The 14,702-nt window shown below is 41.1% G+C and overlaps 1 protein-coding gene across 1 annotated transcript; it reads right to left on the minus strand.

Moving 5' to 3' along the window:
• Window positions 1–1,216: 1,216 nt before the first annotated feature.
• Window positions 1,217–14,632, minus strand: LOC108885573 (protein SSUH2 homolog). Its single transcript, XM_018679973.2, has 12 exons — window positions 14,513–14,632; window positions 10,440–10,523; window positions 10,280–10,355; window positions 10,057–10,186; window positions 8,430–8,490; window positions 8,131–8,252; window positions 7,177–7,239; window positions 6,894–6,973; window positions 6,634–6,726; window positions 4,953–5,058; window positions 4,473–4,580; window positions 1,217–4,212 (listed from the first exon to the last, which is right to left on the minus strand). Exons 1-12 carry the CDS (start codon window positions 14,523–14,525, stop codon window positions 4,072–4,074), a joined length of 1,077 nt encoding a protein of 358 aa, XP_018535489.1. The 5' UTR covers window positions 14,526–14,632; the 3' UTR covers window positions 1,217–4,071.
• Between the last annotated feature and the right edge of the window lie 70 nt (window positions 14,633–14,702).

Raw genomic sequence — 14,702 nt, forward strand, 5'->3', positions numbered from 1 at the left:
AAGGAAAACTCACACAGGAAATACACCATGGTAATGGGGAAACACCGTCCATTTCTAGCAGAGAAGAACAGAATTGAAATGTAGTGTAAGTTCATATTTATGTCTTTTTCATCTTTTCAATCACTTATTCTGCTGCAACAATGTAAATTTCCCCATTGTGGGACTAATAAAGGATTACCTTATCTTCATCTCCAACAAACTGTTTGTGAAGCTGTGTTTCTGTGCATCTCAGACTTGATCTACTCCACATGCTCTATGTGTCCACAATGTCAATTGATCCATTGTTAGATATAAAATACTGATTAGTGCAAAAAATACATTAGCATACAAAAAACCACAATAAACAGCAACAGTACCATTAGTATTAAATAACAAGTGAAAACACATGAGCAAACAAGGTTCTACCGCAACCTCAAATCACACTGATGATATCTCTGTTAATATGCATCATCTGCACAACACTAAAGAAATAAAATACATTTACTGCCAACAAACATGTATGTTAACAACACTGAGACATTAAACCTGTAAAGTTAGTGGGAAAAATATACAAATAAGAATGAGAAAATAGCAACATAACACAAAGGTAAGAGAGAGAGTTCCTCCAATGTGATGGTGCATTATATTTAAATGCTCCTTCTGTAGAAATTACTGACTGACTGAAGAATGATGAACTTCTGGATTCAAACACCTGTTCTTGGAAAATAACTCTCTAAAAATGCAAAACGAGCATTAAACCTCAAACAACCCATAATGCAACATTCTTTATAGGAGCCGGTTTTACACCAGTCCTCGCTCAACTCAAAAATAATAGCTTCTGTTTTCATGAAACTGATTACATGGTGGTTGTTATTGAGACAACAGCAACTCTCCACACTCTCCACCCTTTGCACTTCCCCTTCAGTTCACAATCAGCAGCTTTCCTCCTAAGATTTGTGCTGTAAACTCTTTTTCCCAGCTTCCTGATAAAATTTAATATAAGGGCAGGCACTTATCTTCACTCATGAACACTTCAGATTTGTTTCCTCTTTCCAAACAATATCTCAGTGTATTGTTTTAACTACAATCTGTGCTTCCACAGTTTATTCTGACAGCTTGCACACTGATATATGGACATGTAAAGTACATATACAGTAATACTTAATGTGTAAATGTTTCCCACCAATATACACAACGCGTCACATATATTTACATATTAAACATATGTCAACAGATGTGACAGAAGCAGCTGAGTCTCAGTTTATTTCAGTATAACAGTAACATACAATCGATAATCTTCTACAAGAGAAAATTACTGAGTATGAACAGAGTAATAACATACATGGAGATCATAAGGTTAGCAGTGGAGATATTTGTTAGTCACAGTATTGTTTAAAGGTAAGATTGCAGATAAAGGTACATTTCACTCAATAAAGGCTCAGCACATTCCAGCTAAAATACTCAGCCCCAGAGCATAAATGACAAACAACATGGACTTTACGAAAGGCAGAATGTGAATTTTGGATCTTCTGTTTTATAAAATGTGGGAATGGAAGGAATACAACATATTTAGTAATTAAACTAAAATATTATTAATAAAAAATGATATACTGGTACTAATACTTGGCACGGATAACCTGGTTGTACTGGTGGCAGCCAGCAGGGGGCAGCACCTGAGTCAGACACAGAGCACCCTCTAATGCAGCTCTGCTGTACTGCAGGAGGGCAGTTTAAAGGGACAGGTTGCATGTTTTTGTTGTGATGTGAACTGTTGTCAGGTAAAAGCGTGAGTCTGAAACTGGAGACAAACTGAGCAGCAGCAGAGCTGAACTTTTGTCCAGTTGCTTCCAGACTCTCAGCCACACAGATGATCAACACCACAGACAGAAATAAAAATGGAGTTGGCTCTTTAACTACTAAATGGCCCTCACTTGTGTTTCATGCTCCAGATTTCTTTTCTGTGATTCTGACTGGATTAATAAGACTATAATCTACTTTTACAATCTACTGAGTTCTAATCTTTGAGCTGTTGTCATAGGGAAATCAAGCATCTCCAAAACTTTAGGCATTGAAAAGCTTCAAAAGACTTCTGACGAAGCAAGAACTTAAAAAAAAATGCCATTGGCTGACTGACGATGACATTCTCTGTGTTAAGCAACAGTTTAAAAAAACACCACCAACAACAATTCAGACACTGGACAGAAGCTTGTGTTTGTTGTTCTAGGTTTGTTTCACTGTGTCGTGACAGTAAAGTCAACAGTTTCCTACTCTGCAGTCTGATTCTGGCGCCAGCTCTCCCCAGACCACAAAAACCATTATTTCCTCTTGCTTCCTCTCTGTCTTCCTTCTATCCAGAGAGTGTTTCAGCACTGCAGCTAAGCAGGCCGTCAGTTAACAGTTAAAGAGGAACACACAGAAAGGCTGTAATAGACTTCATGCGTCAGAACAGGAAGCACAAAGAGATTAGCAATAACTAATGTCGATATTTAAGGTTAATATGGTGATATCATGACGAAAAACACTGCTATTCAACATTTTGAAATATTGTTCTGACAGCTGAATGTGATAAACATCAGGTAGATTATTGTTTACTTACAGTCTGTAGATATATTTCTATACTGATTTCAGAATTGAGGATATAATGGTGATAATGTAATTCAGCCTGTCTGGGTGAAAGGCAAGGCATTTAAAAAAACACCCCAAAACACTAAAGGCCCGGTTTCATGGCAGAATTATTTCATTTTAATGGAATCACCATGACCAGTGGATTCAAGTAAATCTGTCATGTTAAATTCAACTTTGGTGAACTCGCTGTTGACCAATAGCAATCACTGTTACCGTCGTTCTCTTCTAGCCATCTGGATAAAAATATGTTCAGCATGTGGCACAATAAAAAGATTTTTGACTCCTTTCCCAGGTTGCATCTCTGCCTCCAAATCTAAACTAGAATTTCAGCCTTGTGGTTGTATTCCTCCACAAACCAGTCGTGAATTCTTTAGTTATGGCCACAAGCATGTTTCATAAGATCACAGTGACCTTAACCTTTGACCTTTGACCACCCAAATCTGATCACTTCATCCTAGAGTGTCAGTTTGTAGAAAACTTCAAGAAATTCCTTCACAGTGTTACTGAGACATCATGTTCATGAGATAGACAGACTGACAAAGACAGCAGCCCACCAGCTGCCTGGATGGGAAAGAGAGTCACAACTTGTGAGACAGTTTATCTTTAAATATAGAGCAAATATTTTTTTCATCCAGATGGTTAAAAGAGTCTCTGAGGATTCTGAAAATACAGTCAGAACAGCTGTAAATGTTTTAAATATCGACCCTCTTGGTTTTTCAAACATCCTTGTATGATCACAACAAATGGTGAGTTAACCACTGTCTACAGAAGTTCACCAACTATCTCTGTGAGCTATCGATATGTCACCATGCTTGTAGGATCAAATATTTACACAGAGAGGATTTCATCAATTTCACCCTCTGACATGACCAGGCCTTACAAAAACAAAAAGTAGTGGTTTCTACCTTCAATAAACATTAAACCACAGAAGAAAGGCATATTTAGAAACCAGGGTATCTGGAATCTGTTGTTACCTTATATCATTTTTTTTCCTTTTCTGCTTCTCATGTTTTATTTAATATTTACCACCGTTATCGTTCTTCACATTTCATCAATTTGTTCTTGAAACAGCAAAGTTTTTAGATGTAAACTAGGTTCCCATTCATTACTGAGGACATTAAATGGCACATACTGGCACATGTTTTCATTACACTGTTCAGCAAAGGTGCTTGCTAAGAGAAAAATACCTTTGGTAAGACATTATGGTTCACACAGAGACGATAATGGACCCTGAGGAGGCTGATTTAACCATCAAAAATTTTTTTGTTTGTATCATCGATAAAATCTTAATTTTGGATATCAACAATTCAGGTCTCGATGTCAGAGATTCAAAATTTTCGTCCTAACAGGAGGTAGAGGCTGAGCAGAAAGTTCGGGAAACACCAGCAAAGAAGAGAGATGAGAGTTAATGGTTTTGGACAGTTTTCGGGTTCAGCTGTGTGTGTGTGTGTTTGAGTGTGTGTGTGTCTACAGGATGACACAGCAGCAGGTTGCTGGGTAGTTGTCGGCGCTGACTTGGTTCTCGTTGCCATAGACATAGTAGAGGTGAGAGCTGTCTTTCCACTTATAGTTCACCTTAGTGATGGGGATCAACTCAACTCTCTGCCGCTGAGAGTGAATGAGAGAAAGAGAGAGAGAGAGAGAGAGAGAGAGAGAGAGAGAGAGAAGGAGAGAGATGTGGTTAGCCTAGCTTAGCATAAACACTGGAAGCGGAGGGAAACAGCTAGCCGTCTCTGTCCAAACTTCAAAAATACACCTGAAAAGGCTCAGCCTCAACTAATTAGAGAGAACACACCTCAACTTGGCATTTCAGCTGTTTCATCTGATGATTCCAGTGATTTCAGTGCTCATACATTCAGCGGGCCTACCTGCTGCAGGATCCTGGAGTTCTGGGAGTACTTGCTTTGATGCTCTTTGATCAGACGCTCGGAGGCCTGAGCAATGGCTGGGTTTGGGAACCCGAGCAGTGGGTAGAGCTGAGAGGAGACAGAGAGGGGGAGAGAAACTAACACATAGTACTGACAACAACACAGACACCTATCCTGAGTAATGTCCTTTAATTACCCCATGACCTTTACTCTGGCGCCACCTGAAGGACAAACATGTTTAGCTCCTCTACGTCTGCCTGGGATGAGCTCCTGCAAGTTTGAGCAGCCTGTACACGATCTCTTTCTTATTTATATAGAGAACACAATGGGGAAATGAGTCTCCATTTGGGGAAAGGGTCTAAAGGAGGAAATTTGTCTCCATTTCCTGCTGTGTTGTACAGTGGAAGTGCCCCACCTCACCGGAAATAGAGAACATATTCACCAAAGTCAGAATAAATAAATACATTTGTGTGTGTTTACCAGGTACTGGTTGTTCTTGAACAGCTCCTTCCCACTCACTGAGCGAAGATCATCCACCTTCAGACCAGAGTTCTGCTCCACTGTGTGGTCTTCCACATTATTAGTCCTGAACACACAGATATAAACACATTTATCCACCACAGTTTTCTTCTAAACAAGTTGAAACTGACAAAAGTGTGTGACAGATGCCTTGTCCCCATTTGTGAGTTTCAGCTCTTTCCACTGATGTTCAGTTGGATTAAAACCAGGACTCATACCAGACCACTTCCTAACAGTCAACCATCTATTCTTGGGTGTTAGATTTTCATTTTTTTGGTCATTAACCCACTGGAGGAGCAATGACCTGCAACTGACACAGAGCACTCTGACACTGGGCAGTTTACAGAATTACTTGATAACCTTGTTATTTCATTGACCTGCAGATTGAAGACACCCTGTCCCAGACACAGGAACGCAGCCCCATTATACAACTAAGCTTCCTCCATGTTTCACAGTGGGGGAGTTTTTTTTTTTTTTTTTTTTACATGAAAGCCTCATTTATCTTCTCTGATTTTCTGTTTCCTCTGCCCAGAGGACATTCTCCCAGAAACACTGTGGTTTGTCAACATGCATGTTAGCTCCAGTTGGGCTTCTTTATGTTTCTCTTTCAAAAGGCATCCTAGATCTTATTCCATTGAGACCACTTTCATTCATAAAGTGATGTACGGTGTAAATACACACTGTTGTACCCTCGTATTGTTTTATATGATTGAAGACAATTGTGTCATCAGTTTTTTTTAGTTGTAAAAAGTGTAGAGTGCTTACTTCAATTTGAATCAATCAATTTGAATTCACATCACGCAGTTTTATCTTTATGCCACTAGAGGGCACCAAAGTGTCATCCATGACAACAACACTGTCCCCCTAATACATTTAGGGTCTGGTTCAGACAGATCTGTGATCAGATGTAGTACCACTTGTAGAACATTTTCAAGGACCATCTTCAAGGACTTGCAACCTCCATCTGAACCTTCCTAAAGACCACTGTAACATCTTCTAGGACTACTAACTAGCCTTTCAAGGCCCCTGACATCTCTTCTAGAACTAAAACTTCAAAGACTGAGGGCACCTCATCACTGAACATTTTATCCTTGTCAAGGACTACTGAAAGCCCCTAAAGCTCTGAAGAAACCTCCTGAAGGACGACTGTAGACCCTGTGAAATGATCACTTCTGTTATTCAAAGGAGCCAAACCTGCATCAGAGGAAGAGAAACGTCCAATGATATCCCTGAGGAACAGCTAAACCACACAGAGGCAACCTTGACGTTTTCCAGTTCCCCATGTGCTGTTTCACTGTTCCTGAATCATGAACTGACTGGATGCTCATGCAAGGCTTTGCAAGGGAAGCGATATGACGAGGAAATATTATAAAACCATGACTTTATCAAGGACGTCCTCTTAAGGGCCCTAAAACCATTCAACAACCCCAGAACCTCCTCAAGACCACTGGAACATCTTCAAGGACTCATGAAACCACTTTGAGGACCTCTCAAACCTCCTTGAAGACACCTGCAGTATCTTCAAAGCCCTCTTAAACCTTAACATGGATCCCATGGAACATCACTAAGGATATTTGGAACCACCAATTGTAGCACCATTTGAACTTGTTCAAGGACCTACAGTTGTGGTATCAGTACTCACCACTCCACTTTGAGCTGGATGAATGTTAGCAGTTGTCGTTTTCCATCACAGGTTTTGCACTTCTGTGTACCCCGAGCATCACATGTTGTACACCTGAACAAAACACACACACATACACACACACACACACACACACACACACACACACACACACACACACACACACACACACAGATATGACACATTTCCCCTGTGGTCTGATCCATATCTGCTACCAAAAATAAATGTATTTTATCAGACTTTTCTCTGGACTGATTTACCTGTCGTTGCCGGTGCCATTACAGCGAGTGCAGCTGGCACCATTATTTGTTCCAGAGCCATGACACACCCAGCACGGTTTCTACAGACACACACACAAACACACGAAAATTAACATGGAGAGTGTCTTGCTTAATTGTAAATCCACACTGAATTAGTTGTCTCTGTTTATTAATATACTACATCCTCAGCTTCCTATTTTATATCCACATCAAACTCTTCCTGACTTGCTATGTAAACTATGATTATTATGTAGTGTAATTGACTAACTGACAGTCTACTTACATGTCCACTTCCATGGCACTCATCACATGGGAGCGTCCCTTGGCCATGGCAGGTGTGGCAGTCCTGCACACGTACGCACACGCACGCACGCACACACACCACGCACACACACACACACACACACACACACACACACACACACACACACACACACAAATGTTAAAAATCACTAGCTCAGGTCAGCAGTTAAACTTTCATCCTAAATCAGAACTTGCATTAGCAGCAAATTCTCTCAGGATCCCTGTAACTTCTTCAAGGAAGCTTTTCAAGGAATCCTAGAGCATCTTAAAGGTTACTGGAACCCCCCAATCTCCTAAGAGGATCTTCCAAGGCTCTTTCTGGAACCTTTTTAAGAACTTCTTGCACATTAAATTCAGGGACCTCTGAAACTGCCTCAAACACTTCTGGAGCATTTTCAAGGAGCTGTGGAACTTCCCCAAGAACCCAAGGAAGACCTGTGATGCACTATGCACATTTTGAACCTCTGCACCCCAAAAAAAAAATCTCCAAGGGCTTTTGGAATCTCATCAAGGACATTTGATTTGAACTGTCTCAAGGACCACAGACACCTTCTAAAGGGCTTGTAATACATCTTAAAGAAATCCTGGAATCCCTCAAGGACCCGTGAAAGGTGGATCCTCCCCGTGGATCCTCCCCGTGGAGCATTTGAACTTGTTTCAGGACCCATGGGATGTCCTCAAGGACCTCTGGTATCTCTTGAAAGGTCTGTAAAACATCCTCAGTGAACCCTTGGACCTCAAGGATCACTAGAACCTCCTCAGAAACCTTTGTAACTTTCCCAAGGACTTCCTTAACTCCTCAAGGACTCCCAGGATAATTAAGACTCTAAAATTAAATTTACCCCGATAACAGAGCATCCTGCAACAGTTAACTTGAGGTAAATTAAACTGCAGGTAACCACAGCAACAAGGACAGCTGCAATTAACCAGTCACCTTGATGGAGGAGGTGAAGGGCACCCGAATCTCCTGTTTGTGATTGGTGAAGAGGTCAGGGGGCGTGGCCTGGATCTCCCAGGGACGGGGGGCGGTCTGGGTGTAGAAGTCAGCCGGCTCACCTGTCAGTCGCACAGGAGAGACGTCTTAAAAATCTGCAAGTTTCCATAAACTGATGCCTGATACTGATACTGGAGCAAACTTGCAGGAATAAAATAACATTAAGGAAGCAGTGATAGCACTTTAATGTAGCTTTTAAGATCAGAATTAAGTTCAGGTGTGTGTATGTGTGTGTGTACCTTCGTAAGGTTTGTGGGCCCACTCAGTCAACCTGGACTCAGTGAATGTCTCCAGCCGATACTATAGATCAGATACAAATTAAGTCATTACTCAAATAAATTCACACAGATTGATTTAGAGGTCACAGTTAGCTGATCAGTATGACTGACTGATGTTGGCAGAGGTGTCGGTATGCTAAAAGCTGATGGAGAAGCTCTTCTGTAAATGAAAACTGGATTTTTGAAGATTATTTCTGAGTCTGAATCTGATGTAGTGAGTGTTCATCACCTGTGTTCTGGCAGTGCTCAGAGTCAAACACACAATCACTGTTTATATACATGTAAAATGTGAGAAAATACATTTCAGGCGTAAAAATATGCTGAAGCTATGCGCTTGTATAGCGCAAGTGAAACGTGAGCTGTGACATAGCCTATGTAGACAGAGGTGTTGATTAAAATAGAGGCCTCCTGTGAACCACACTGAATTTGATTTACTGTTTCAGGGACGAAATGCTTCATCATCTTGGTTCGTTCAAATGTGTCACATGAATGTTTCTGTGGTCAGAATCTAGAGAGATTCATCAGACACATGATTAAAGTCTGTGAAAGAGTCGTAACACTGATCAGAGATTCTGCCCCAAACTTCCTTCTCCGTGTGAGCACATCCTGTCCTTTACATGTAGAGCATTGAGGGACAGGAGAGTTGTCCTTTAAATGACAGGGCTGACACTTATACTCCAACCTCAAAATGTGATGTGTATCTGGATATGTGATCGGGATCAGGACAAATCCATGTGAAAGCAGTTCATTCTTTTTCCACCCCTGCAAAGTATTTGTGAAAGATCTACGATGTACCCCAGGACACTCTGCCCCCAAAATACGAGGTGGTGTCACATTCACCTCTCACCCCTGACATTTAAATACAGCAGTCAACTGTCAGAAATGTGTATATGCAGCTGAGAGAAGCAGGAGAAGAAATACTACCTCAACTACTTGTTTACAGTGTTGATCAGTGTTTGTTTTAAATCTTCCCTAACACTGATTCATATGCTATATCCTCTCACTCGCCTCCTCTGCTGAAGCCTCTCTTTGCTAATGTGAAGCTGTCAGTGAGGGCGGAGACTCAGGGATAATTGAAGTCACAGTCACTGCTTTCACTTACAGCCAATAAAAAAAGATGCTTTGGGCCACACGAGTGAAACATGACCCCTCACCAGCTGGTATAGATGTTAAATCGAGACACAGTAAGTGAGGGTAGGTCCTGTTTTTGTAGCCTGTGCTGCCATTTGTGTATGAACAGCGCAGCTGCTTTGAGTATTTTAGGAACTGTATGTACTGGCTGCTTTATTACAGATTTATTTGCTGCCATGCAAGGCACAGCCCAAAGCTTGGTGATGCTCACAATGAGTCAATCTGTGATACCATATTCAGATACAGATCGATCACAGGTTAATACCAAGTGGACATGATGTATATCCGATGATATCCATGAGTTTGTCATGAAGCAAACTGTCGGCTTTAAGGGTCTCCTTCTATAAAATGAATTTGAACCAATCAGTGATCAATTGTAAATCAGCTGATGGCTGCAATAGAACAGCAGTGACACCATCAGCTAACAGCATTATCAACAGTGTGAACGTCTGCTCACCCTGAAGGTGTTGAACGGCTCCATGCTGGTGATGACTCCATCTTCGGCCGGAGATGAACTGTAGCAGCAGTGAGAGGACGCAAAGCTCTTGAACGCCTCACGAGCCACATTCTCAGATAGAGATGGGATGCTACAGCACACAGACACACAGAGCAACATGAATATGGCATGGCTGTGATTGGCTGGTTGCTACAGGTTGATGTACAGCTCAGTGAGGTCTTACCTCCAGTCGTCAGGCACGGGGCCGGGTTGTGGAGGGGCTACAGGCTCCAGAGGCATGGGAGGAGGGAGATAACCACCTGCAGCAACACCACCAACACGTTTTTAGTAGCTGCAACAACAGAGATGTCCTGTGAAGATTTGTGGTTTGGGTGGCCTCTTACCTCCTCCTCCTGCAACAGTGCCCTCATAGCCTGGTACGTTGCCGAACATGTTGGCCGGGGGGGCGGTTGGAGGGGGATGCACAGCTGTCATAAACAACAGGAAGCAGTTATTAACACCTGACAATGAAGAGCTACAAGAGAACTGAAAATCATCAACTTAATTGTCTTTGTTTCCTGGTTTACAAGATCCCTGAGTTACAGTTACAGTTACAGTTTTGGAGGTTTGGTTCAGCTCCTTAACGTAGTAGCATAAATCCAGTCGAGAAATAGTTCGCACATAACCATCTTAATTTACCTGTATAATATTTAAAAAATGGAATATATAGTGTTAACCAGTGAGCTTTAGAAAGGCTGCGTCTCATCTAAGTCTTGAGTAAGAAAGCGAACAAGTGCATTGTCCAAAATTTTAAATGAATTCTTTAAGGGATTTTTTCATTAGTTAAGGAGTGATGATGTTTCTATCAGGTATGTGACAGAAACACTGAGCTACAGAATCAAAGTTGGCTGAAATGTCATAACTTTTAAATTCTGTTGGACCTCTGTGCACTTGTGAAACATTTCTTCACATGGTGCAATGTCATCACTTTAGAAAACTGGTGAAATACGGAAGAGAGGCAATATCAGACTCTTTGACTATGAAACTCCAGGTGAAAAGCGTGATCAGTTTAGCAACACCCAGTATGGCTGCTGGAAATTCCCCAGAGTTGTGTCACCTCCCTGTGGCCAGCTCCTGCAGCTGTCCCAGTGAGTCAAGTTTTAATGTTGGTGGGTTAGAGTGAAACCAGAGATAGCGTGACTGAGAACAAAGCTCCTGTTTTCAGTAAACATTCAGTCAAATTAGGTGTGTTGGGGTGTATGCAGGTTTAGGATCATTGACAACAGCATAACATTTTATCTGACTCATTTCATTTGAATACAGTGTTTATGAACAGAGGTTTCACACACAGAGCAGCAACCTCTGAAGTTCAACTGATATCATCTACTGCCTGAAATGTGAAATCTGCTGAAATCTGCTGATTTGTAATCTGATTTCTTTCTTCAGAGAACAAGGAATGGAGCATTTTGACAATGACCACATTGGCCAAGTCCAATTTATCTGGATTTAAGGGTAGAGTTATTGCTATATTGTCCTTTGCATTAGATTTTTCACAACTTTGTGTAATGTTCTGTCTATTGTGCTTTTCCTAGGAAGTTGTTGGCAAATCTGTTAGCAATTTCGAAATCTGACAGCACAGATTTACACACAGCTCTCTTTTTTCCTCTGAAGAGATCAAAGACGGGATATTTTGTGCAACAAATGTCAGAATATGACTCAGAATTTTCAGGAATTCAGACGATTGCTTCATCATGAAGCAGTGACAGATGTAACCTGGCCCCCCACCTTCATAGGGCTGTTGGGGGCTACAAACCCACTGCCCAAAGGTTGCAGTCCAAAAATGTCCTGAAAAAATGAGAAAATACAGGCAGAGGGCACGGTCTCTGCAAATAAATACAAACACTATATAGGTCATACAGTTGTAGTGAGTCATAACTGATAATTGAGAGGGATCCTTTTTGTGTTAGTCTGTACATTGTTTTTTGGGGGAAGAATCCTGCATATTATATCTTTTAAACTATATTTTACTACCATTACCATTGTTCAATAAAATATTATCTTTTTTCATTGGGTCAAAATTTAATTTGCTTTATGACAAAATGCCTGCAACACTAACAACATTCCCATCAGCTTCACCTGGTCTTTGTGTTCTAGTGCTAATTAGCAAATGTTAACATTCTGATATTAGTATTTAACTCAAAAGGACCAATATACCTAAATACAGCCTCACAGATCTCTCAACTCCTATGGTTGTGTTTCTACTGTTCTAAGCAGCCACTGGTTTCCATCAGTTTCTGTGTGAAAATCACTTAGCAGACTATTAAAACTTGAACTGTGAAATCTATCAGAGTGACAAATGTTTGTCAAAGTCTCGTTAACGCCCCGGCCTGACCATCACACTCCTCTGCTTCTAGATAACTGGGACTCTGCGGATGCTGTGGTCCCTCAGCACTCCTCTCTGTTTGATCCCTAAATGGTGCAATAAATTTGACACTGGAGTCAAAACAGCAGAGTCACTGCACATCTTCCATGGCTGACTGAAAACCACTTTAGACTCCACAGCTTTCACTCCCCTTCTTAATTGCTGTCTCATTTTCATCAGTCAAAATCCTCTAAGACACTCAACTGGCTCTGTTTGGGAGCAGCACAGTTTTTCACAACATGTTGTGTTGCTACAGAGGTTGAACACATCTATTGTAAATAACTTCCACACATCAAGTCATTTGCGGTGATGCAGAGATGAAGAATTGATGTTCATGGTTTCAGCTGTTAAAAATCATAAACTAAGATTTGTTTTAAAGGCTATGAATCTATAATAGAAGATCTGTGTTAGACTGGAGTTTGGATGTTTACCAGACAGGGAGGGTCTAATGAAGGCTGCAAAACAAATGCATGGGAAATGTAGGCTCCAGTGTTTTTGGAGTTTGGCACATACTAGGGACTGAAAGTCTTTGCATCTTGGCATCTGCTGCACAGATTTTGACCAGGGAAAGGAGTGAGAGTAAAGGAAAGGTAATAGCAAAGAAGGGGTGGAGGAGGTGCAGAGAGAGAGGATAGGAGAGGAGAGGAGGACGTGATGAGGATGGGAGAAAAAGATGTGGTAAGGAAAGAAGGAGGGGGGGTAGCAAAGGAGAGAAAAGAGATAGGAAGGAGGAGGTAAAGAAGGAAATGATGGGGTTGGGAAGGGTAAAGAGAGGTAGACAAAGAGAGGATGCAGAAGGGATTGGAAATGGGATGAGAAGGAGAGGGGTTGTGAATGAGAGGTAATATAAAGGGAAAGGAGGTGGAGAAGTAGGAGGCAAAAACAGAAAGAGGGAGGTAGAGAAGGAGACAAAACAGTGGGAAAGGAAAAAAGAGAGGAAAGCAAAGGAAGAGGTACAGATGGAAAGGATGAGGTTCGAAAGGAGAGGAGGAGGTACAGGAGGGAAGGAGTAGAAAAGGAGACATGAAGGCAGGAAAGGAAAAGAGGAGTTATAAAAAGAAAGATAGCTAATGGAGAGAAGGAAGTAGAGAAGGAGAGGAGGCAGTACAGAAGAGGAGAAAAGGAGGAGGTGGAAAAAGAAAAAGGCGGTAGAGAAAGAGATGAGGAGGTGGAGGAGGTGATTTACAATTTCCATAATCACATTTTGTTTTGCATATTAATTTCTCATGTTGCTAAATATTCACAATAGAAATTTAATTACTTCCACAAAGACACTATGTTATGTTGCTGATTTACCCAGACTTGTGGCATGGGGGAGGGAAGTACCAAGTAAACTGGGTTGCAGATGAGGGAGCGAATTTAGTCTTTGAGGTACTGGCAGTAATGAGTGCCACTCTGGGTACTTTTCTTTTCTCCTCCTATGTTCACTTTTACTTTTGCTTTTCATTGTTTTACTACTACTACTACTACTAATATTTTTATGTTTGTGTATATTTTTCTCTATTTACAATATGTACAGTCGTGTATGTTAACTTTGTTAGAAGTTTATTAAAGTGTCAGAGTCCAGGAGATCATCAGATGGATCATCAGTGGTGTTAGTATCATCAAAATAATCATCAATAAACCTGTGCAGGAGGAATCCCCCAAAATCCCTCAGTTACTGGAAAATTAATCAATAAATCCCTTAAAAACCGCTCATAAAGGCCATTTTTAAAAATATTCCAGATAAATCGTCGCATTAACTGTTAGAAGTCGCTTTAAAAGCTGCTTTAAATCTGAAAAAAACTTGATTTATATGGAAATAAAGGGAACCCGAACACCAGATCAGATCTAAATTAAAAACTGCTGCAGCTAGACGAGTCAAACCTGGATTTAAGTTACACTGAGAGACTAAGAGACAGATTTAAACCGTGTTTAAGTCGGTCTATAATAAGAAAAATGTTTGCTGGCTGCCTGCAGACTGCCTCTCCGCCGATGTGTCCTGCAGCAGCCACACCGGTGGTCAGTATGGTGGTCAGTTTGGTGTAGTGTGGTGTCCAGTGTTTCGGTTCCTACCTGCGCTGTCCATCCTGCTGCTGTTCGATTAGACGGACTGCAGATTGCTATCAATAAACTCAGATTACCTTTCCGTTAGCAGCACGCTCCTTTACTCGCACAGTTAAAAATGGGAGTGTCCAAAACCAGTGCCGTACAACTTCCGGTCACAGCTTTAAAAAAATAAGGCAAATTAAAAAGAAAATAAATA

The sequence above is a fragment of the Lates calcarifer genome, linkage group LG12 (assembly GCF_001640805.2).
Source record: "Lates calcarifer isolate ASB-BC8 linkage group LG12, TLL_Latcal_v3, whole genome shotgun sequence".
In the NCBI taxonomy this organism is placed as follows: domain Eukaryota; kingdom Metazoa; phylum Chordata; class Actinopteri; family Centropomidae; genus Lates; species Lates calcarifer.